At 39.8% G+C, this 23831-nt stretch overlaps 1 protein-coding gene across 6 annotated transcripts in view; it reads right to left on the bottom strand.

Moving 5' to 3' along the window:
- NCKAP5 (NCK associated protein 5) overlaps positions 1–23831 on the bottom strand; it is a 1209945-nt gene that overhangs the window by 81627 nt on the left and 1104487 nt on the right. For all 6 annotated transcript variants that reach the window (XM_025261907.3, XM_044936194.2, XR_006548346.2 and 3 more), the window contains exon 16: positions 2145–2459. In XM_025261907.3, the coding sequence (XP_025117692.3) occupies positions 2145–2459 (315 nt within the window). The remainder of the gene's footprint in view (positions 1–2144; positions 2460–23831) is intronic.

The following is a 23831-nucleotide window of genomic DNA, read 5'->3' as shown; positions in this document are numbered from 1 at the left end:
TCATGTCGGAATGGAGAATTGGTGTTATTATTGCTCCAGCCTCAATGATTATCAATAGGACATGCTGTGAGAGCCTCTCAGTAGCATTCTTCTTGTGAGCAGAAGCAAAGTAATCGTATTTTCATCAGCAATGGGAGATCTGTACAGTTACTTCCATTTTTGATATGGGGATAAGAAAATAACCAATTCCAATGCATATTTTAACCAGAAGTGACTGTGTGAAACTACCTTCCTTTTGTTCCATCTAGTTTTCTGTTCTTTAATTTTTAAGATGAGTAACCAATGGTCACAGAAGAGAAGTCTTGGAAAGCAGGCCTTGCCTCTGATGCATGGTGACAACATCCTAAGGTGGGCAGGAAGTTTCAGGATGCACAGCACAAAAACGTCCTGCGTCGTATTCACCTCACTCTCTACCATATACCACTTTTTTTGTTTTATAACTCCTCATGACGATTTAATTAAGACACACACCTTAGAAAACTGGAGCACTGAATATTAGCAGCAGAATCAGAACAATCTCCTTCCTATTCTCTTCCTATGAAGCAATTCAAGGCTTGCGGTTTCTATTCAATTTGTTATAATGACAGTGTTTAATCATGGAGTCTGCTCGGCAGCCAGTTGCTGAATTGAGGTCACACATGTGGCTAGTCAGGCATGGAGCACATAATCTATAACTACGATTTCGCCCCTGAATCTCTGGAGGCTGTGTCATTAATTAACAATGCATTTACTTCAAAAATAATATGCATTCGGGGCTTTTAAAATGTAGCCTTGGCTTGAGATGAGCAGAAGTTTGTGATGAAACACTCACAGCAGTTAGTATTACTGTGTGGAGGAAGAACTCAGCCATGGAAATACCCAATCACACTGATTCAAAGATGTTTAATGAAAAGTCTTCATTTCTAATTTCTCAGAAGCCCCTGGTATAATCTCTACTTGTGGCTGCTTTCTCATCATCAAATCATAAACGAAAGCCTTCAGAATTCTAGCTCATATGTTTATGCACATCATAAATGCAACATGGGCCATACAAGTTACAAATTATTTAGTGTCATCCTGAACTGTAATAAATATTTTCAATCCTGAGTGAAGAGTGAAAAAACTTTGACCCTTAGCCTGGTGCTGTCTTTAATCATGAAAGCCTGTTTCAACTGACTGTAGCGAAGGATAGTTCTTCTCAGGCGGAAGGCTCCCTCCATTCCACTGTCATTAATGCACAATCTACTGCTAATATATCAAACTACATTTTTTATAGTTCAACATATAAATACATTTGAACAGGATAGGAATATGTCAGAAGACGTATGTTTCTGGTTAGAGGGCAAACAACATTTCAGTTAAATTTATGTCTTGGGCCTAGATTGGTCTATACTCAAAGTTAAGATTTAAAAGATAAAATCTGAAGTGTGTGTCATATAGGTGTCTCTGTATCCATTTATATGTCCATATACCTGTGCTTACCAGCTGGTTTCCTTTATGTGTGTATGTGTATGTGCATGTTAAGTTGCTTCAGTTTGTGTCTGACTCTTTGCAACCGCATGGACTGCAGCCCCTCAGGCTCCTCTGCCCATGCCCAGGCTCCTCTGCCCATGGGATTCTCCAGGCAAGAATACTGAGTGGGTTGCCATGCCTTCCTCCAGGGGATCTTCCCAACCCAGGGATCAAATCTAGGTCTCCCACATTGGCAGGTAGGTTCTTTGCCACTAGGGCAACCTAGGCTCCTTAAATAATACTAAGTGATGATGTTCAGTACTTACTTTTGTAACTTTTGGGGGCTCAGACAGTAAAGAGTCAGCCTGCAGTGCAGGAGACCTGGGTTCAATCCCTGTGTTGGAAAGATCCCCTGGAGAAGGCAATGGCAACCCACTCTATATTCTTGCCTGGAGAATCCCATGGACGGAAGAGCCTGGCAGGCTACAGTCCATGGGGTAGCAAAGAGTCGGTCACGAATGAGCGTCTTCACTTAACTTTGTAACTTTTCGGTTGAGGACATAAAGGGATTTCATGCATACACACTTCCACTGGGCAGAGGCCATTGACTGACCTGGTGGGAACCTTTTCTGGTGCTTGTTTTCCATTTTTATCAGCAAGTACATGACTTTGATGAGAAAACAATCTCATCTGAAAGGTAAGGGGCACTGTACCTGAGGAGGCTGGTTTGGGGAGGAGACTCTGAAGAGGTCGTGTCCCTCTGGCAGTCATGATGGGGTCGGATGTGGAGTGAACAATGGCATTGTCTGCAGAGCCCTGGCTATCTGCAGAGGAAGGCACTTCTCTTTCAAGGGTCTGGGCTCTCATGGAAGAGGCTGCACAAAGGGCCGGCTGGAGAGACAGGATGGGGTCAGTGTCTTCAGGGGAGTCTGCTTGGCGTATGTACCGTCCCGCTGCGCGAGTTCCTGAGTCTGGGAGTGGGAAGGTTCCAATCCCACTGTCCAGGGTCCTCATCTGGCAGTTTGTTTCTAGACAGAGTAACATAGTGAGGGTTAGATACGGCTCACATCAAAGGAGAAAAGGATCATGAGCGTTTGGATCTGGTCTGGAGGAAAGGGGATATCTAGAAGGAAGAAGTACTATTAAGGGTGTAGTAAGTTTCTAATGAGTGGCATGAAACACACATTTATTTGAACACAGACATATTCTCATAACATAATACAAAGTTAGAAGAATGGCCATTATTGACAGCAAGAGTCATGTGTATGTACAACGTGCATGGTTGCCTAGAGTTGTAAAAGAAAAAGAACAGTCATTAGAGGCCAAAAATTATTTTTGCTCACTCTTATTTCAATTGAGAACCATATGACTTCAATCAATTGGGTGACATTTATTAACTGAAATAAGAAGAGTAATGAGCACACATAACAAACTGAAGTGATGTCCTAACAAAGGAGATTGTGCAACAATCTCATCTGAAAGGTAAGGGGCACTGTACCTGAGGAGGTGTAGTTCACTAAGTCTCTGGCCTCTCAATTTAAATGTGAGGACAAGTAATTCACACAGTACAAGGGCATTCCCCCCAAATACCTCACCTATCATGTGGGCTTCCTTTGACTCCACTGCCATCTAAGGTCTTACTGAGGTTACAGGGCCACTTTCTGTCTTTCCATCTACCTTTCTCAATGGCAAAACTCATCAGTGCCCTTTGGAGTTCTTGTTTCCAGGGATCCCACTATTCGCCAAAGCAAACCAAGCTGATTTCACCATATGTGTGACATATTCTGCTGGTTACATCTCAACTTTAAAACGTTTTTTATCCAAGAAAAAATATAATATCTGAAAAAAATTATTACATAGTTAATTCCTGAAATGAGGTATAGTTTATCTAAGCTAATGAGATAGCTTCCAAGATTTGCCTGTGACTCAAAAGCCTCCTATTCACATTACAATCTTAGAATGAAACATCCTTAGTATAATTTATATTACCATCTTAGTCTAGGACTGGGGAATAGACACATCTTAGCACTGTGTTAGGCATGGTGAGTGATGTAATAGAATATGTCATGATCTTTGTACCAAGAGGCTCAACAACTAACATTTCAGTGGTGCTTGGAGTCTGGTTTCTGCTAATAACTAATTGTGTGAACTTGCCACAGAAGATCCTTAACCCCTCAAGGTCTCAATTTCCGTATGAGTTGCTGTGAGAATAAAAATATGTGCACTGTGGAATTTCTTAAATTTAGCACACCATTAATAGCTGAGTGAGGGAAATAATGAATGATGACATGGACAATATACTGCTGCTGCTAAGTCACTTCAGTCGTGTCCGACTCTGTGTGACCCCATAGACAGCAGCCTACCAGGCTTCGCAGTCCCTGGGATTCTCCAGGAAAGAACACTGGAGTGGGTTGCCATTTCCTTCTCCAATGCATGAAAGTGAAAAGTGAAAGGGAAGTCGCTCAGTCGTGTCTGACTCTTTGCAACCCCATGGACTGCAATCTTCCAGGCTCCTCCATCAATGGGATTTTCCAGGCAAGAGTACTGGAGTGGGGTGCCATTGCCTTCTCTGACAATATGCTAGGGATATTTATTAGATTTCAGTAGATATGATAGGTATATAGTTTATCTTTGAGGATTTTTCTTACAAATCTCACTGAATGTACATCAATTAGTATCTGAAGAGCAGATCTGCCTATTCCCCCACTCTCCCCCTCGAAACCTCTTTGCTCTGAGTAATAGAATTCTGGAAATTTCCGGATACTAAGGTGAAAACAAAGAGGGGTGGAGATGGGTACAGAGCTGACTTTTATAGGTTCTATTAGGTTTAGTGCTTGGTTTTAGAAGCTCTTAGGAAGATGGAGTCCCCATCAAAAGAGAGGATTCAGTCTCCAAAGTGAAAGTTAGCAGGAAGGTGCAGACAGCCGTTCTCCAGTATGGTGCCATTTAGCCATCTCACATGCCATCTGATCTCAAGAGACTCATCATGGACTTCAGGAGCCCTGAATCACACAGCTATAGTCTGAGATCTTTCCTAGAACCACAAGGGCTAAGTTTTAGGTCCATTCATTTCAGGGCCTCCACCCGGTCAGCTTTCTTCTCACTCAGCTTCCCAGATTGTTCATTATCCTCTCTGCTCATTTTCTCCTCAATTAAGCAAACTCAATTGCTACAAAAGAGATTTTTAGAAAAATACTCAGCTGTTTGCATGGGAATGCACAGCCAGAAAAGAAAGATCTTCTTATTCAAAATTTGGTGTCCTTTCTTCATGCTAACCTAAATATATAGCACTCCTCATGTTTAGCATGTCCATATGTTGTACTTGGGACAGTTTTAACTATCTAAATTATTTCAATCTCACACAGAAGTGGATCAGTCTTTAGGGACGAGGATCGAAAATTCATGGAATGTAACAGCTCTGATGTGTCAGTCCCTGTGTGCCCCAAGGTGCCTGCCATAATAACTTCCTCCCAGCATCTTCAGGATGCTTCAGTTCTGGGTTTAACAATTAACAGTTCTAGACCTCTGTTCATGTGATGGCTCAGTTAACAGTCACTGAGGCAGCCTTGTGAGCTGAAGGCACACAGAGTGGCCCCTACTTCTGGTCAGAGAGCCCAGCTTGTCCTCTGGACCTGGTGCTGGCCCTGAACACCAGCTGGCGCCCATGCTTATCCTGAAAATGGAATCAGTGATTGGCATTTCTGGCATCTGCATGGTTCCTGAGAACCACAGTTACTCAGTCTCTCTTCCTACACCCTCTCGGATCACATCTGTAGACTTCCATGCCAGGGTTTTTTTTTTTTTTTTTTTTTTAATCTTACCTCTCTAGGCTTGGTGATAGGCATTGCCTCCACAGGCAATATTTATTTTGGCTTGGTTGAAGAATTCTGTAGGCATTTTATGGGTTAATATAGTCCCCTGAAATGCAAACTCAAAAAGCAAAGTAGGACTCTTGGCAACCTTTCTAGTGATTTTCTGGGGTAAGGCCCCAGACATCAAAGCCTGTTGATGTTGCCTGGCCTGGAACACTAGGCAAGGAATAGGACAGGCAGAAATATGGGGTAGGAAGAATGATAAAGGAAGTCTAACTCTCATGCCCTTCTGAGGACACCAACATTTTTTCACATCTGTCCCTTTAAATTAATCTTCTTTCTTTTCTCTCCCTCCACAATATTGTCCTGGTTAGAATCTATAAAACAGAACTTCTGGTATTCCTGAGTTTTCTCATTCTCTCAGAACTGTGTGCATTGACATTAACCTCAGAAATCATCTGCTATTAAAGCCATCTTTTTATTTCTAAAAATTACAGATGCCAAATGTAGTGAATTTGAAGGACTCAATTGTAAGTACCTATGAAATGAGGTGTGGACAGTCAGGAACTCAGACACCATATGCCAAGTTCCCCCTCAAGCAAAATTTCTCCAGAACGCAAAAACCTTTGGAAATAGAGTTTATAGTGAAAATGCTGACACCTTCTTTATGTAGTTTCTTTAAGGCACTATAAGTTTCTCACAGTTCATAAAAAAAAATATTGTAACCTAAAAAAGTGTTAGATATTGTACTTTTGAAGTTAGTTTATGCTCCCCTCACCCAGGGAATTAGAAGAACTCATAAAATAATTGAATAAGATAAGAATAAAGATCATGACATCTGGTCCCATCACTTCATGGCAAATAGATGGGGAAACAGTAGACACAGTGACAGACTTTATTTTCTTGGGCTCCAAAAATCACTGCAGATGGTGGCTGCAGCCATGAAATTAAAAGACACTTGCTCCTTTGAAGAAAAGCTATGACCAACCTAGACAGCATATTAAAAAGCAGAGACATTTCTTTGCCAACAAAGGTCCATCTAGTCAAAGCTATGGCTTTTCCAGTAGTCATGTATGGATGTGAGTTGGTCTATAAAGAAAGCTGAGCACCAAAGAATTGATGCTTTTGAACTGTGGTGTTGGAGAAGACTCTTGAGAGTCCCTTGTTCAGAAGGAGATCCAACCAGTCCATCCTAAAGGAAATCAGTCCTGAATATTCATTGGAAGGACTGATGCTGAAGCTGAAACTCCAAGTCTTTGGCCACCTGATGCGAAGAACTGACTCATTGGAAAAGACCTTGATGCTGGGAAAGATTGAAGGCAGGAGGAGAAGGGGACGACAGAGGATGAGATGGCTGGATAGCATCACCGACTCAATGGACATGAGTCTGAGTAAGCTCCAGGAGTTGGTGATGGACAGGGAAGCCTGGTGTGCTGCAGTGCATGGGGTCGCAGAGTCAGACATGACTGAGTGACTGAACTGAACTGAGTTGAAGAATAAAGTTCAAAGGCACACACTGGCTTTGCATCCACATTGAGTTGATTCAGTCTTGACCTCAGCAAGTCTAAGTTCACATTTGTGTCTATGAAAATAGCTGCCAAAAGGGCCTTGCCAATGAGTTTAAGGACTGGGTCACTAGGTGGATCAGCAGGTTTCATTCTCTCAAGGTCATCAATGACTTCTCTGTCCCTGGTAACTTGTCATCCCATTTGCTTTCTGTCTCCCAAGGTAAGTTTTCTCAATTATCACCACCAATAAGCTCCAGATGTTTCATGAGATGACTTAGAGTGGTGCTTCCCAGTCCTTTTAAAGTCCTGGCACACACAAGAATTATTTGACTCACCAAGGAACACACCACTTGCTCCTGGACTCCTGGCCACCTGAGACGTGAGGGCTTAACATCTCAGTACACCTGGGGTCCATTCATGGCACATCAGCATGGTAGGGAATCTCTTCCTTACTATAGACTTGTGACCTTCTCTTACTATGACCTTTATTTTGCATACCTGTGGCAGGAAAGGACACGAACAGATTTGCAGTCTGTTAACAGCTGGGCGACTGAACTGAACTGAACTGAACTAAGCAGCTGATAGAAGGATCTCTAGGCCCTTCTTTTTTGGAAAGAATGTTGAGAGTACTTGGGTTAGGAATACTGTCTGGCCTCAAAACTTCAGTAAAGAGGGATTTATTGTGCCTGAGAGATGGGATGAGTGGGCTAGGGGTGAGGAACAAAGAAGGGTGACATTCTGTGTGCGATGGTGGCGAGAGGACATTTTGGAGAAACATTTCAACCTGGGGCTTTTCAACTGTTAACTTAGGATGTGCAATACAAAATCTCCACTCAGCTCATCAGTGAGCATAAGCCCTCTGCTCCTGAATCAGGTGCCCCGGCAGGTGGCTTTAATTTCCTCATTTGAAAATTAGATTATATAATCTCCATCACAGAGGTGCTCTGAGGACTAGAAACACGGCATACAATAAACAATAGCACAATGCCTGGAACAGGTACATAGCTATCATTCAGAAAATGGCAGCAATTCTCAAAATAAGTGTTATTAGACTACTAGCATCCTGGGGGCAGACTGGGTTTTACCTATCTCCTCAGAATTCACAGGAAGCCCATTCCTGACTCTGCTAAGTCACGTCAGGTGTATCTGACTCTGTGCGATCCCATAGACGGCAGCCCACCAGGCTCCGCCGTCCCTGGGATTCTTCAGGCAAGAACACTGGAGTGGGTTGCCATTTCCTTCTCCAATGCATGAAAGTGAAAAGTTAAAGTGAAGTCGCTCAGTCATGTTCGACTCCTAGCGACCCCACGGACTGCAGCCTACCAGGCTCCTCCGTCCATGGGATTTGCCAGGCAAGAGTACTGCAGTGGGGTGCCATTGCCTTCTCTGATTCCTGACTCTACTTTACCTTTATTCCACTGAACAGTAATAATATGCTGATAGAGATGATGAGATTTATAGGCCGAGAGAGTGTCTGGTTTAGTCTCCACCACCCATGCTCACCACATGACTGACACATAGTCAGCTCACATGGAGTGCAAGAAACAATAGGTGGATGAAAAACAGCTCTCATCTTTAGAAAATTCTTCCTGAGATTAAGTTGAATATGAACTTTTCCTTTTGAAACCCCAAACTGCTGCTTTCTGTTCTCACTTCAGCAACCAGAGAAAACAGCTGACTTCATTTTTCTCTGTAGCTGTATTTCTCTTACAGCCAGACTTCATTAATTCAGATGGCCAGGGGGATAAGATCATTCAGAATAACTGAATATTTTAAAGACAGATTTCTTAATACTTCCAAGCCCTTAGAGCAAAGGTCAGTGACCAAGATAAGGATAGCATAGGCAATGTGGCTTCAGCATCCACATTAGTCCCTCCCCTGCCTCAAAGCATCACTGGGCTGGAGGTCCCAGGTCTGGCATCATTCCTCTAGCCCCCATCCTCAGGAATGCAGATGCCAAGCTGAGCGTCAGCATTGCCTTCAATATCAGCACCCACAGTTGTACAAGAACCAAGTTCTCATGAAGGCAAGTTCCTGGGAACTACTTGTAGTGAACAGTTGCAATTAGTCAGTAACTTCTTATATTCTTTACACAAAACAGTGAGGATTTTCTCTTTTAAAACAATTTGTTCTTATAATTGTCTTCTTCTTGAATCTTCCAAACTTGTTTTACACTGTTCCCTTACATTGTAACATTATTTTCAGAAATAGCTGTAAAGGAAAATCTTATTTCCAGCACTGCTTCAGATAATATAAATTTCCAAGTTGGTGGAATCTGCATTAGCACTGATTTGGAGTGTTTGGGAAGGGCCACAAAATCATTTTTTCCTCAGCCTTCTCTTCTCCAGATAAAGTATCTCAACTTTTTTTTTTCACAGATCCTATCTCACAAATCTTTAATTGCTTGAATATGTAAACCAAACTCCTGGTATTAACAACATATTTGTCCAAAGAGATTATTGTATAAGACAGACTTAAGCAAATGTGCCTTGAGTTCCAAATTAGTCTAAATATTCAGAAGAATGAAGTGAAAAGAGAATAAGCTCCAGAGTTGGAAAGAGGAGGCTTGATGACCTTCCTGGCTACCTGCTGGCTGTATCAAAAAAGTGAGTTTTTAAAAAAACTATCCTGACCTCATATAATCATAGCTCATTGGTGATAAGCCTGGCACAGTGCATATTACAAAGTAGGTGGTCAGAAAGCTTCCAGAAGGGATTTGTCAGGGAGAGGTGAGGGCCTCTGCAGGTACATGATACCTGTACTCTCATGGAACTGAAGACTAATCAAACCTTTGCTTGTGTGGTCAGAATTCTACTGCAGCACCTGAGTACATTTCACTAAACAGCTACCCTGGTTATTTTCTAAGCAAGCGCCATGTGACAACCATTTCCTTGGGAATTAGTTGATCACATTGTCATGAACAATTACAAACATGAGGCAAAGTACCTGGAGTTGGTTGCAAGCAGCCTTGTATATAGAAAAGATGGAGCCCATTCTCTCAAGAAATCTATTTTGGAGTTGACACCGGAAAGGTTTTTTAAAAGGCCTAGACAAATGAGGTTTACTGATTTTCCTTTGCTCACAGACTTATTACATTCTCAGGGAACACTCCCAAATTAGCAAGCTGTGATTTTCAGTCTATCCTAAAATGTTATATACTTGCTTCGGTGCAATGATCTATTCTCTCTCATATATTCAAGCAAACTACTTCATTCAGTGTCACTGTTTTTCTCCCTTCCATACTCATAAATCCTCAGAAAATGGAAAACTTTAAAACCCAAACTCATTTTCACTCTGAGAACTTTGATCATATCTACAAAGTTTCAGTCAAACATGCAATGAGGACCCAGTGTAATTTACCAGCCAGAAAGAGCAACTTATGGGTGTTTAACATTCATATCATATTATTAATTGGCATATGTTCCCATAAGGCAATTGTTCATGTAACTAAGTCTTTGCATGAGTTCTCTCCAAGTTCCTAAACATCTTAAGCTACATGTGGCACTGGCAATATAAACTTAAACTGCAGATGGGAGAACATATCTCTTTATTTGCACATCCTTCTCTTCATCTGTATGGCTGAAATAAGTTTTAAAAAAAACCAAGTCTGTTGCCAAAGTCATATCAATTAAATGGAGGTTATTCATTCTAAGTTTACTCTGTGGTTTTGTTAAAGTAGTCTAAAATGACTATACTGGCTATTTACTCACAAGCATTGGGTAACTTTTGACTGTGGCATTAAGATGACCTTCTGGAAGAGTAAATTCAATTTGATGGTTTCAGAATGCATGTGGAGACTTAGCTTCTAAGTTCAAATTGGATTTAAGCTTTGTGAGATTTAAAAAATATATAGGCGACTGCAAATTTGTTTTCCAGCCCATGTGTTCTCTTTGATATAAAGGAAGACTGGAACTTTGGGGGTCTGGTGAACTAGTACATGGGCTTCCCTGGTGACTTAGCAGTAGAGAATCCACCTCCCAATGCAGGAGACACGGGTTCGATCCCTGGGTTTGGAAGATCCCCTGGAGAAGGAAATGGCAATCTACTCCAGTATTTTTGCCTGGAAAATCCTACGGACAGAGGAGCCTGACGGGCTACAGTCCATGGGGTTGTAAAGAGTCGGACACATCTTAGCGAGTGAACAGTAACAAACAACACCCGTACACAGGGAATGAAAATGAGAAAAAATGAAGGGAGCTAATGTGACACATATTTGAAAAGGAAAACATTGTAAGACTCCTTTGTCAAGATGAAGAACAAGTTATTTAAACCAACATAAAAGACGTGCTACCTCAGGATGGGTTGGTATCCTGTGGACCTAATACTGTCAGTAGTAAGGTCACATAAAATATTGTAGTGGGATGTGACTTAAGGCCATAAATTGGAAAAGGTCAGGAATATGTTCCAAATGTCTGTGCTGACCATGAATTCACAGAAGCCCTTCTAGAATTTATGTAATTATTCATCTGGCATAAACCCTGAGAAAAAATTCCTTAAGTTTGCTATATGTTCCTTCCTGTCGTTGACACTAAGATAACCTCTTCAAAGGTTTCTGGGATGGTCCTTGGTCGAGTATTCTGAGACTTTTTTTATGCAACTTTCCAAATCCTTCTTGATTTTACAAATTTTAATACTTTTCTTTAGACTTTTATCCCTCTAGACTGAAAAATCTTGAGCTCTTCACATAACTCCTTCATGTCTTGCTATCCTGCTGTGCCTGTCTTGTAAAACAGTGGTTAGACTTGTACAGGGTATTTACTGTGGTCTTCTCTGGTGGCTCGGATGGTAAAGAATCTGCCTGCAATGCGGGAGACCCAGGTTCGACTGCTGGGTTGGAATGATCCCCTGGAGAAGGCAAAGGCTACCCACTCCAGTATTCTTGCCTGGAGAATGCCATGGACAGAGGAGAGCCTGGTGGGCTATAGTCCATGGAGTTGCAAAGAGTCAGACATGACTGAGCGACTAACGCTTTCACTTTCATAAGAGCAGGGTAACATGATCACTACAGTTTAAAAACCAGCATTTGCTTGACTTGGTCAGGTGGTCTAGGATCAGACCTGGATCCCAGATTCTTGCATCTTGTTTCAGAACTCACCACTTCCAGGTTAAAGTCCTTATTAATAAGAATACAATACAGATTACTCCCATCTCTGCACAGAGAGATGATTACCAACCAACCACTTTCCTAATCATATATCAAGTATTGTCCTCCTCAGATACTTTTCTTATTGAAAAAAAATTTAATTTTATTAGCAAAACTTTCTAGAGTAACACCAAAATGTAGAACCACAATGGTTCCAGCCCTGATCTGTGACCATCATTTTTTTCTAATTTAAGAAATGCTAATTTATTTCTCTCTTTTGTTTCCAATTATTCTTACTCATTCTATATCCACAACATAATTGCTCTGATCTCAGTTTTTTTTTTCCTCTTTATCTAACAATAATTTAGCTATTTTTTCTTTTAATCCACTTTGGGACTGGTGCTTATAAAAGGCATGCTGTGCTTTTGTGCTTAGTTACTCAGTCGTGTCAGACTCTTTGTGACCCCATGGACTGCAGTCCACCAGACTTTTCTGTCCATGGGGAGTCTCAAGGCAAGAATACTAGAGTGGGTTGCCATGCCCTCCTTCAGGAGATCTTCCCAACCTAGGGATCAAACCCAGGTCTCCCACATTGCAGTTGGATTCTTTACCGCCTGAGCCACCAGGGAAGCCCTTAAAAGGCATAATAAAGTTCTAAACAAACTGTTTACTGGTTCTCCTTAGTTCAAAGAGGTATTGTATTCTCAGATCACATTGCCAAATTAGTAAATTATAATTTCCCCTTAGAGAAAATACAGCATATTTATCCTAAAAGGCTATCCTTGTATCTGTTTAATGATCTAACTTCTCTCTCAGCTTCACTCCATCTCTATCTGCTCTGCCAAAAGGAAGTGAAAAGTTGAACAATTATCTGGTGAATCTGATAGACACAGATGGCTATTATGGGTAAATCTGTCTTTCTAAATCTCTAAGACTCCATATCAGGTTTCCCGAATTATATGGACAACTGCCTCTACTCTCCGTTTTACCTGCCTGGATAACATCTGCTCTGATAAGGCAAGTGAGGAAAGGGAGGAAAGAAAATAAATTGGAGGTAAGCTGCTACAGGAAGAGTGTCAAAGCAACTTAATTTGTTAGGAAGCCTATAAAATAGAGGAGCATGAGGGGATTCAGATTTATCAGTTTAAAAACAGATTAAAAATATTAAAGATGTTTATAAGAGCTTAAGCATCCTATGTATTACAAACCTATTTTTTAAATTAAAATTTTACATATTCTAAAATTACAAATTATTTTAGTTTGCTTTTATTACATTATTGATATTTAATAAAGGGCCCCAGAAAGATAAGAATTTAAAGCTCATAGATGTTTTTCTCCATTTGTCTCTCTCTATATTCAGTGCTAACGATTTTTCAAATTGTATGCAGAAAGGAAGAAAAAAGCTTAAATCTTCATGCCCTGAAATTTAAAATAAAAAAAAAAAAAACAAAAAACAAACATTCTCTTTCATGTGCCTTACTTGCTTGGTTCAGGATTTTAATTAATATAAGGTAATCTATTTTAAGTGGATATTCAAGGATCATTTATTTTTCTTTTATGTGACTGTAGCTGAAATGTGGGTGAAGAGAAGGCTAAAATAGATATGAGCCTATCTTTCCAGTTCAGCTGTCACTCTCCACTCTCCAATATTCCATGGTTGTTTCTACAGGAAGATAATAAAGAAGTAATGAAATCCAACAGACCAAAGGATATGAATATGGGTAAAAATATATAGAGATTTTTGCTCCTGTCCATTAAGGATTAACTATATCAGGAACAACATACACTATTAAACACTGTTTTCAGGTATTGGACAGCAGGGAGCATAGAACTTGATCTCCGGATGAAGGAAAACAAATGAAGTGAGCTCTGTAATGTCTGCAGCCAACTGCTGGGTGGTGGTTTCCAGACTGAAAACGAAGAGAAGAAACATGAACAGAGTCTGGAAGGCCTGCTGAATTGAAGAGGTTAATATAGGCGTGTGTGTGTTGGTGGCGGTGGTGGGGTAGTCAAAGCAGCTAGAATTTGCAGGGCTATGTCTTAGAAAGAAAGGATAATAGCTGAAATTTTCCTACAGTCTTCAACTATGTGTTAACCTGCACATGCATGAGGTGAGATTCATGAGGTCAGAGAAGCAATGACTATGAAGCTGTAGGCTAAATAATTTTTTGAGCTCACATAAGGCTGAAAATAGTTTACATTTCCATCATCCATGGAGAATACACCTTTCAAAAGATGGACCACATGATATAGTCCTAAAAAGGGTCAAACCATAGTCATGAAGCTAAATCATTCCAGAATAAAGTCTCCCATGGATTATCATAACAAAACTTAAGAGCAAGCTTGAAAAATAATATTAATCTGTAAATAACTGCACCCCAAAATAAAGAACAACAGTCTTTATAGGAATACAATGAAACCAAGCACTCAACAACATAAAATTGACAATTTCTGGCACCCAATCAAAAATCATTACTAGGCATGAAAAGAAGCAGGAAAATAAGCTCCATATCCAAGAGAAAAGTTAATCAGTAGAAACAAAGTAATGAGATCATGAAATTAAATAAGAAACATATTGTAGATGTCATAAATATGTACAAAGATATAAAGTAAAACTGGAACATAATTAGGAGATATTAAAATAATAAAAATACACAAGTGGAAACTATAGACAGGAAAAAAATACATCTAAATAAAAAAACACACTATACAAAATTAACAGTAGATTTCAGAGCTATTAGATACAGCAGGAAGAAAGATCAGTGAATTTTAAAACGTAACAAAATAAATTATCCAAAATAAGGCACATAGAGAAAAAACAGTTAAAGACAGAGAGTCTATCAGTGACCTGGAAGTCAATACAAAAGAGTCTAAATATGTATAATTGGAGCCCTGGAAGGAAAGAAAAGGCAGTGGAAAAATTATGTGAAGTAATAGCCAAAAGTGTACATATTTGAGAAAAAAAAAAAAAAAGCTAGAAACCCAAAATCTAAGAGACTCAATGAACCTGAACCTGAACCAACATGGAGAAAATGACATTTAGACTCATCATAATCAAACTATTGAAAATCAATAATACAGATGAAATCTTAATGGCAACTGAGAAGAAAGATACTTTACAGAACAGAGGGAAAACTGACAGCAGACTTCATGCTGGAAATTACATAAACCAGAAGAAAATGAAATCACATCTTTAAAGTCTTGAGAGAGGGGGAAAAAATCCAACAAAACCTTTCAAACTTTAAAAAATTAATTTGAATTAATCACCTTCTCAACTAATTTAAAAACCAAGGGAAAATACATGCTTTTCAAACTAACAAAAAGCTGAGAGAATTCATTGCCCAGAAAATTTTTAGTGTAAGATATTAAGGGAAGCTTCACAAGCAGATGAAAAATATGTATCAGGTAGAAATCAGGATGGATATAATAGAATGAAAATAGAAAGAAATATAATTATATGCTATATAAAGTATATTTTTCTTATTTTTAAAATCTCTCTAGAAGATAATTCACTGAAGTTAATTTACAACATATTGCAAGGTTTTCAACATCTAGAAGTTCAATATCCAATAGTATAAACAGTGAAAAAGATTATAAGAAAGTAATCTGTAATACAGATATATTATAGATAGACTGCTAAAGGAAAGATGTAATTACATTTAAACATTAGTTCAATCACTAAACCAAGCCAAAACAAAAACCCACTAAACCCCACAGATGTATACTAATAAAGTGCAAATGGAGGTAAAGTGGAATCATAAAAAAATACCCAATTCAAAAGATGGCACATACAGCCCCAGAGACCAGGAGGACCCAAGCTCCCTGGGGGAAGCTCCTAGAGAAAAAACTTTAAAAGAAACTGTCCATGACCTGATGCATTTGATTAAGTGGAAATTAATATTGAAAGGGGCCTTACAATTTTGTTGGAGAATTTGGAATCAAAAAGCAGCATATAGAAACCTGATAACTGGGATAAAATGTCATCATTAATGCTAGAAAAAATTCTAAGCTATATAAGAAAGGAACTTATAAGTAGTATAATTAGTTCATTACTGAATAGTATTTACATAATCATAAAGCTCTAAACAATACATACTAAGTTAACCAAAATCTGTAATACATTTTTTTTTGGAAGAAAAAGGGAAGAAGAAAGGATCAAGAATGCAAATTCATAATCTCACATAATAGATAAGTCAATAGATAAGTTTACATTTTCAAAAACTCAAGAAATGGCAGTGTTCATTTGTCATTTCAGAAAATAGAGGTGCAAGGCTGAAAGAAATAACTGAAAGACTAAAAACTAGCCGTACACTGGGCCCCAGGGCTCTGAGGACTGGGGCAGAGAAATTTGTTTTTATTATGTCTTAGAGAATTTTTTAACTCGAAACTAGAATAAAATAAAAATCACCGGTGCAAAAACCAAAACCAAAAAAACAAAAGAAGGCAGAAAAAGAGGCAAAAATATAAATAACAGATGGAATAAATAAAACATATTAAGATAATAGATCTAAATCCAGCCATTTAGATTATTAAATATCCCAATTAATAGGCTGAGATTGTTAAATTTGGTTTTCAAAAAATCAAGACTCAATAATATGTTATTTATGAGAAATCTGCTTTAAATACATTCATGGATCAGAATATTCAATACTATTCAGATGTAAATTCTCTCCAAAATGATCTATAAATTCAATGCACTCATTGAAATTAAATGCACTCATATGCAGGTCAAGGAGAAGGCAATGGCAACCCACTTCAGTACTCTCGCCTGGAAAATCCTATGGATGGAGGAGCCTGGTAGGCTGCAGTCCATGGGGTCGCTAAGTCGGACATGACTGAGCGACTTTACCTTCACTTTTCGCTTTCATGAATTGGAGAAGGAAAAGGCAACCCACTCCAGTATTCTTGCCTGGAGGATCCCAGGGACGGAGGAGCCTGGTGGGCTGCCATCTATGGGGTCACACAGAGTCGGACACGGCTGAAGTGACTTAGCAATATGCAGGTTAAGAAGCAACAGATAGAATCGGACATGGAACAACAGACTGGTTCCAATTTGGGAAAGGAGTACATCAAGGTTGTATATTGTCACCCTGCTTATTTAATTTATATGCAGAGTACATGATATGAAATGTGGGGCTGGATGAATCACAAGCTGGAATCAAGATTGCCAGGAGAAATATCAACAACCTCAGATATGCAGATGACACCACTCTTATGGCATAAAGTGAGGAGGAACTAAAGAGACTCCTGATAAAAAAGTAAGAGGAACACATGTAAACCTGTGGCGGATTCATTTTGATATTTGGCAAATCTAATACAGTTATGTAAAGTTTAAAAATAAAATAAAATTTAAAAAAAAAAAAAAAAGTATATTAACATTTCTGAGGAACAAAAAAAAAAAAAAAAAAAAAAAGTAAGAGGAGAGTGAAAAAGTTGGCTTAAAACTCAGCATTCAGAAAACTAAAATCGTGGCATCTGATCCCATCACTTCATGGCAAATAGATGAGGAAACAATGGAAACAGTGACAGACTTTATTTTTGGGGGCTCCCAAATCACTGCAGATGGTGACTGCAGCCATGAAATTAAAAGATGCTTGCTCCTTGGAAGAAAAGCTATGACAAACCTAGACAGCATATTAAAAGCAGAGATATTACTTTACCAACAAAGGTCCATATAGTCAAAGCTATGGTTTTTCCAGTAGTCATGTATGGATGTGAGAGTTGGACTATTAAGAAAGCTGAGCACCGAAGAATTGATGCTTTTGAACTGTGGTATAGGAGAAGACTCTTGAGAGTCCCTTGGACTGCAAAGAGATCAAACCAGTCCATCCTAAAGGAAATCAGTCCTAAATATTCATTGGAAGGACTGATGCTGAAGCTGAAGCTCCAATACTTTGGCCACTTGATGCGAAGAGCTGACTCATTGGAAAAGACCCTGATTCTGAGAAAGATTGAAGGCAGGTGGAGAAGGGGACAACAGAGGATGAGATGGTTGGATGGCATCACCGACTTGAGGGACATGAGTTTGAGCAAACTCAGGGAGATGGTGAAGGATGGGGAAGCCTGACTTGCTGCAGTCCATGGGGTCACAAAGAGTCAGACACGACCGAGCAACAGAACTAAACTGGATGCACTCAAAATCAAAACACTATCAGGCTTTTTTATAGACACTGAGAAACTGATTCTAAAATTCTTTAAAAACGCAAACATTTTTTAGAAAGTAAAACAACATCAGAAGACTGACAGTACACAATACCTGAATTCTATTTGGCTACAGTAAGCAAGAGAATGTGGTCCTGGGTTAGAATTTGCATATAGATCAGTGGAACAGAACACATATTAGAAATAGACTCACAAATACATTGTCAATTGATTCCTGACAAGGATGACAAAGTAATTTAATAAGGGAAAGGTATATCTTCAACAAAAGGTACTGGAAACACTGAATATTCATACAGAGAAAATTGAACCTCACCTCTTTCGTTATACCCATAAAATTTCTAGAAGAAAACAAAGAAGAATATTTCTGTGATGTTGGATTAGGTAGCACTTTTTTAAACACAACTCAAAAACATGAACCATAAAACAAAAAAAAAAGTTAAACTTGATCAAAAGTTAAAAAAAAATCTTTCTCTTCAAAAGTATTGTTAAGAAAATTAAAAGGCAAACAACAGGTTGGAAGAATATGGCAAAAATATTTCAAATAAGGGATTTGGATATAGAATAAAAAGACCTCTCATGCAATAATGAGGACAAGCAACTAAAGAGTAAATTGAGCAAAATATTTGAATGCATATGTCACCAAAGAAGATATATGGATGGCAGATAGACACATGCAAAGATGCTCAACATTAACATACATAAGTGAGATGCGAATGAAAATCACAATGAGGGGACTTTCCCTCATGGGAAAGCATCTGCTTTCCAGTGCAGGGGGTGTGGGTTTGGTCCCTGGTCGAGGAACTACAAACCGACATGTCACAAGGCAGCTAAGCCTGACCTCTACAACTAAAGAGCCTGTGTGCTACCAGCTATACCCAGCACAGCCATGAATAAAGTTAGGGGATACATTTAAGAAAAATTTTTAAAAATAAAATCACAATAAGATATCATTATACTCCTCTAAAAATGGCTAAAATTCAAAAGACTAAGAATATTAAATGTTGATGAGAGTGCTGAATAAGATGAACTCTCATATCTTTTTGGTATGAGTACAGAATGGTAAAACTTCTTTGGAAAACAGTTTGGCAGTTTCTTGTAAAGTTAAACATACACTCATCATGTGATCCCACAATAATACTATTACCCAAAAGAAAGAATAATATCCACCTAAAGACTCACACACAAATATGTATAGCAGCTTTATGCATAATACACAAACAGGAAATAACTGAAATGTCCATCAGCTAGTGAATGGATAAACAAAATGTGGTATATCCATACAATGAAATGCCTATCAGCAACAACACACACACACACACACACACACACACACAAACTGAGGATACAGATAACAACATGCGTGATTCTCAAAACCATTATGCTAATTAAAAGAGGCCAAACCTCAAATATTACATACTGGTTGATTAATTCCACTTACATAAAATTCTAGAAAAGGCAGGAAGCAGATCAGTGGCTGGTTACCCAAGCCCAGTGGTGTAGAGAGAGGTTTGGATGTAAAGAGGCATGAGGGGATACTCTGGGGTGATGAAAATGTTACATATCTTGATTGTGATAGTGGTTATACAACCACATATATTAATTAATCAAAACTCACTGAACTGGATGCTTGCAATGGGTAATTTTGTTGTTAGATAAATTATAACTGCCAATAAAGATTTACTAAATCTTTAAATCCAAAAATTTAAACAATCCTGGTTAAACATGGCTGAACAGAGGAACTGGGCTTTCCCCACATATAACTTTGAGTAAACTTTAGAGGTATCTGAAAGTGATGTTGAGGAGGAAGTTTCTTCAGGAGTCACTAGGAAGCAAAACTGGAGCCATTCCTTAATCCAGGTAGCACACAAAAGGCTTTGGGTACAGGGAGGCTTGGCGTGCTGCGGTTCACAGGGTAGCAAAGAGTTGGACACGACTGAGCAACTGAACTGGAACTGGATTCCTTCATCTTTTCAATAATCTTGGGAAGTAGCTACTATTATCCCCATTTGGTAGAGGAGGAAGCTCGTAGAAATGAAGATGGTGATTGGACAGAGTACAAGTCCAGCTCCAAAGCTCAGGCTCCCTCTATTCTTCAACCTACCTGCCAGTAGGGTTAGGGATCCCCATTATCAGAGAGCCTGCCAGGGACTGTGTAGTGTAGTACTTCTCCAGCTTGGGACATGGTACCTAGACCCCTGGTTTCTCTGGATGTGTGTCCCAGGCTTCTTTGCAGCAAGGGTCCTTAAGAAGGCAGTAAATCATGACTGTACAAGCAGCCTAGATATGCTCTGTGCTGATGCATTTGACCTTCATCGTACCTCGTATTTCTGCAGCATAACATTTGCTGACTGCTAACTATGGTGCACGCACTTTGCTTGCATCGGGTTACTACGCAACATGCAATGGACACATTTTACATATGAGGAAACTGAGGTTTTTAAGGAGGTTAATAAAGTTGCCCATGATCATATAGCTACAAGCAGGCTTGGCTGTACGTGATCCCAATGTTATCTTCTATGTTCAGTTTATTGAACACTCTGAATGAGTGAAGTGGAAAGCTTTTGGTGGATAGTAACACATTAAACAGTAAGTATGTGTTATCTCACAGTCCATGATTACAGTGAGTTGCATGCATGCATGTGTGCTCAGTCCCTCAGTTGTGTCCGACTCTTTATGACCCCATGGACTGGGGCCTGTCAGGCTCCTCTGTCCATGGGATTTTCCAGGCAAGAATACTGGAGTGGGTTCCCATTTCTTACTCCAAGGGATCTTCCTAACCCAGGGATCAAATCTGTGTCTCCTATATGGGCAGGAGAATTCTTTACCATTGAGCTTCAGGGAACAGCTTTAGGGCTGCCTTAATCTGGGTTTCCCTGAAATTCGCTTGACTCTGCCCCTCCTGTATCTCAGCTTTCTCTTCCTGTTGAGGTAGGAGTTGGTTGGAGCAGTCCTGCAACAGTCAGCTCTACATTCCCAAGATTAGAAGGAAAGAGAAGGGGATTCCATATGAAACTCTCTATACCTAAAACCATACTGGCTCCTGAAAATTAGTCAGATGAGGGTCACAAGCTCATTCCTGGACCAATCCATGTCACTGGGAGGATGCCACTCAGGGGGTGGCTCAGGGCTGGGTTCTCATCACTGGCAAGGGGATATGAGGGCAATCTGGTTGCAACATCTGTCACCACATTGATCGCCAGGACTGGTTCGGCTGATCTGGCTGGCTAGGCGGGTGACCTCTTCCTCTGAAACCTGCTTGTTCGGTCGAAGAGGACGACCATCCCTGATAGAGGAGGACAGGTCTTTGGTCAAGAGTATACAGGTAGCTGTGCTCCCCCTCTGGAACCTCCAAACAAGCTCTCATCACTGGCAGGGACAGTTACCATGACTGTGCTAATCACACAGCACCCCTGGAGTGGAGACGAATGTTGGGGTGGCAACCATAATATGAGCTACATTTTTTCTTAGTTATTATTTCAATGGAACTGTACAGCAACAGTATGTGTCAGTGATAATTTACATTTTACAGGTGAGAACGCAAATGCACAGGGAACAGATGTCTCTTGGGGACATGAGTACATACACAGCAGCCAGGATTCAAAGTCAGGTCTTCCAACTCCAAGTTCACAGTTCTTTTCACTGCTTGGCAACTACTCTGACCTTAACCCATGCTTCCTCCTCAGAACCAAATTCTAAGATGCTGCTGAGAACCTATTCATCTTCTAGGATCTCTCTTCTGGTATTTATCATCCCTTTTTCCTAATTCAATAACCATTTCATTATGGACTCTAGTGAGCCATTTATAACCAAGTCAGAAGGCCTTTTTTTAAAAAGCACTTCTCTTCTAATGAGGTTTTATAGCTATCATTTAAAATAAATAATCTGATGTACCTTAAAACCTATTTAGTGTGATGGAGACTTTTCTCTTTTTTCCTCTTCAATCTTATTTTTTCAATAAGCTCGTGTTCAGAAATGTCCTTTTCAAATTCTTTTTTCACATCTACCTTCCACATGCTATCAAACTATACCCGCAGGCCTCTGGTCTCATCACCTGTATTCATTCTCCATAATGGACCTAATGAGACACTTTTGGCCTTTGGGCTTTTAAAGCAAAAATGTCATAAAGGTATCATCTTTTCCCTTAAAAAGATATATAAGAGAAATCACATGGAAAAACTCCTCAAACACCTACAAAACTCTAAAAACATCTACACACAGCAGTGTTTCATCAAGTGTCCCAAAGGAACAGAAATAGAGAACTGGCCCAGGTATGACTGTGACCTTGGTACCTAGCGGAGCCCCAGATGCTAGTATAAAGCATCCCTGGGTTGGGGCCCATCTTACATTTTAAAATGTGAAGTCCATGTCCTTTGACTTCCCCAAATATCATGCACTGAGTTGGGAAGGCAGAAACCAGTACGTCTTAGTCTAAGATACAGAAACCAAGATAAAGATTTGCTTAATTAATAAGGGATAAAATTGTAACTGAAACTTAGGTACACTGGTTCCAGGATCAGTGCTGTTTATACTGCACTATTTTGATTCCTGAGAAGTTAAGGAAGTTGCTTTAAAAATGTGAAGACTTAGGAATTAATTTAGTACCACTGATCCTGGAATTTAAGTTTGAATCATTTATATATATTTTGACCTTTTGGAGGTGTTCAGGAAAAGCAAACAAGGCTTGACAGGAAATCTGATGAGTAGCTGCAACCATTTTGACCCAAGGCTAATATATAAAATTCAAAAGATGTTCAGGAATACATGTTGGTACCATCTAAAGGCAACTGTCATAACCTGGCCTTCCAACAGAAAGATATTATCATTGCACATTGAATAATGTTGAACATGCTGTTGATTCTTTAGAAAATATATATCTCTTGAAGATAAGAAGAAAGAGGTGAAAGAGTCATCAAAGAAGACTCCCAGGGACTTCACTGGTGATCCAGTGGTTAAGAATCCAACTGCCAATGCAGGGTACATGGTGTGATCCCTGGTCTGAGAAGATCCCGCATGTTTTAGGGGAACTAAGCCCGTGTGCTGCAGCAACAGAGCCTGCCTGCGGCAACTACTGAAGCCCACACACCCTAGAGCCCATGCTCTGCAACAAGAGAAGATACCGACATGAGAAGCCTGCTCATTGCAATGAAGAGCAGCCCCAGCTCACTGCAACTAGAGGAAGCCCACACAGCAACAAAGATGCAGGACAGCCAAAAATAAACAGATACCTTTGAAAAAATCTCTCATTTTTCTAAATGTGAAGAATTGGGAGTATAGCAATGGTGCATGTGTGCTAAGTTGCTTCAGTTGTGTCTGACTCTTTGTGACCCTATGGACTGTAGCCCGCCAGGCTCCTCTGTCCATGGTATTCTCCAGGCAAGAATACTCGAGTGGGTTGCCATTTCTTCCTCCAGGGGATCTTCCTGACCCAGGGATCGAACCCAGGTCTTTAATATCTCCTGCATTGGCAGGTGGGTTCTTTACCACTAATGCCATCAGCGAAGTCCCTATTTTAGGGGCTACTAAAATAGGAGCTAATTGAGAGCTAGAGAAAAAAAAATCATAATAAGAAAGTAAGCACGGGGAGAAGGAGGAGATGGAGAAACTGAAGGGAATCACGATGGTGAAGGCCATTCCTGGATTATCTAGAGCTCTGCTTGGAGATTTTGTTTGTAAACAGGGAAATGACAAGGAAAGCTATGCCAGATAGCATTGACAGATAACTCTGCTGAAGGTGGGGTTAAGGCAGCTTAGAGAACTCAAGATGTATAGAATGAATATTACTCTGGCGAGCTCAAGCAAGTCACAGTGACACTTAGTGATCCCTCAGACCTGTCC

This window comes from Bubalus bubalis, chromosome 2, assembly GCF_019923935.1.
Source record: "Bubalus bubalis isolate 160015118507 breed Murrah chromosome 2, NDDB_SH_1, whole genome shotgun sequence".
In the NCBI taxonomy this organism is placed as follows: Eukaryota; Metazoa; Chordata; class Mammalia; order Artiodactyla; family Bovidae; genus Bubalus; species Bubalus bubalis.
This window is presented reverse-complemented; position numbering and strand designations above follow the sequence as displayed.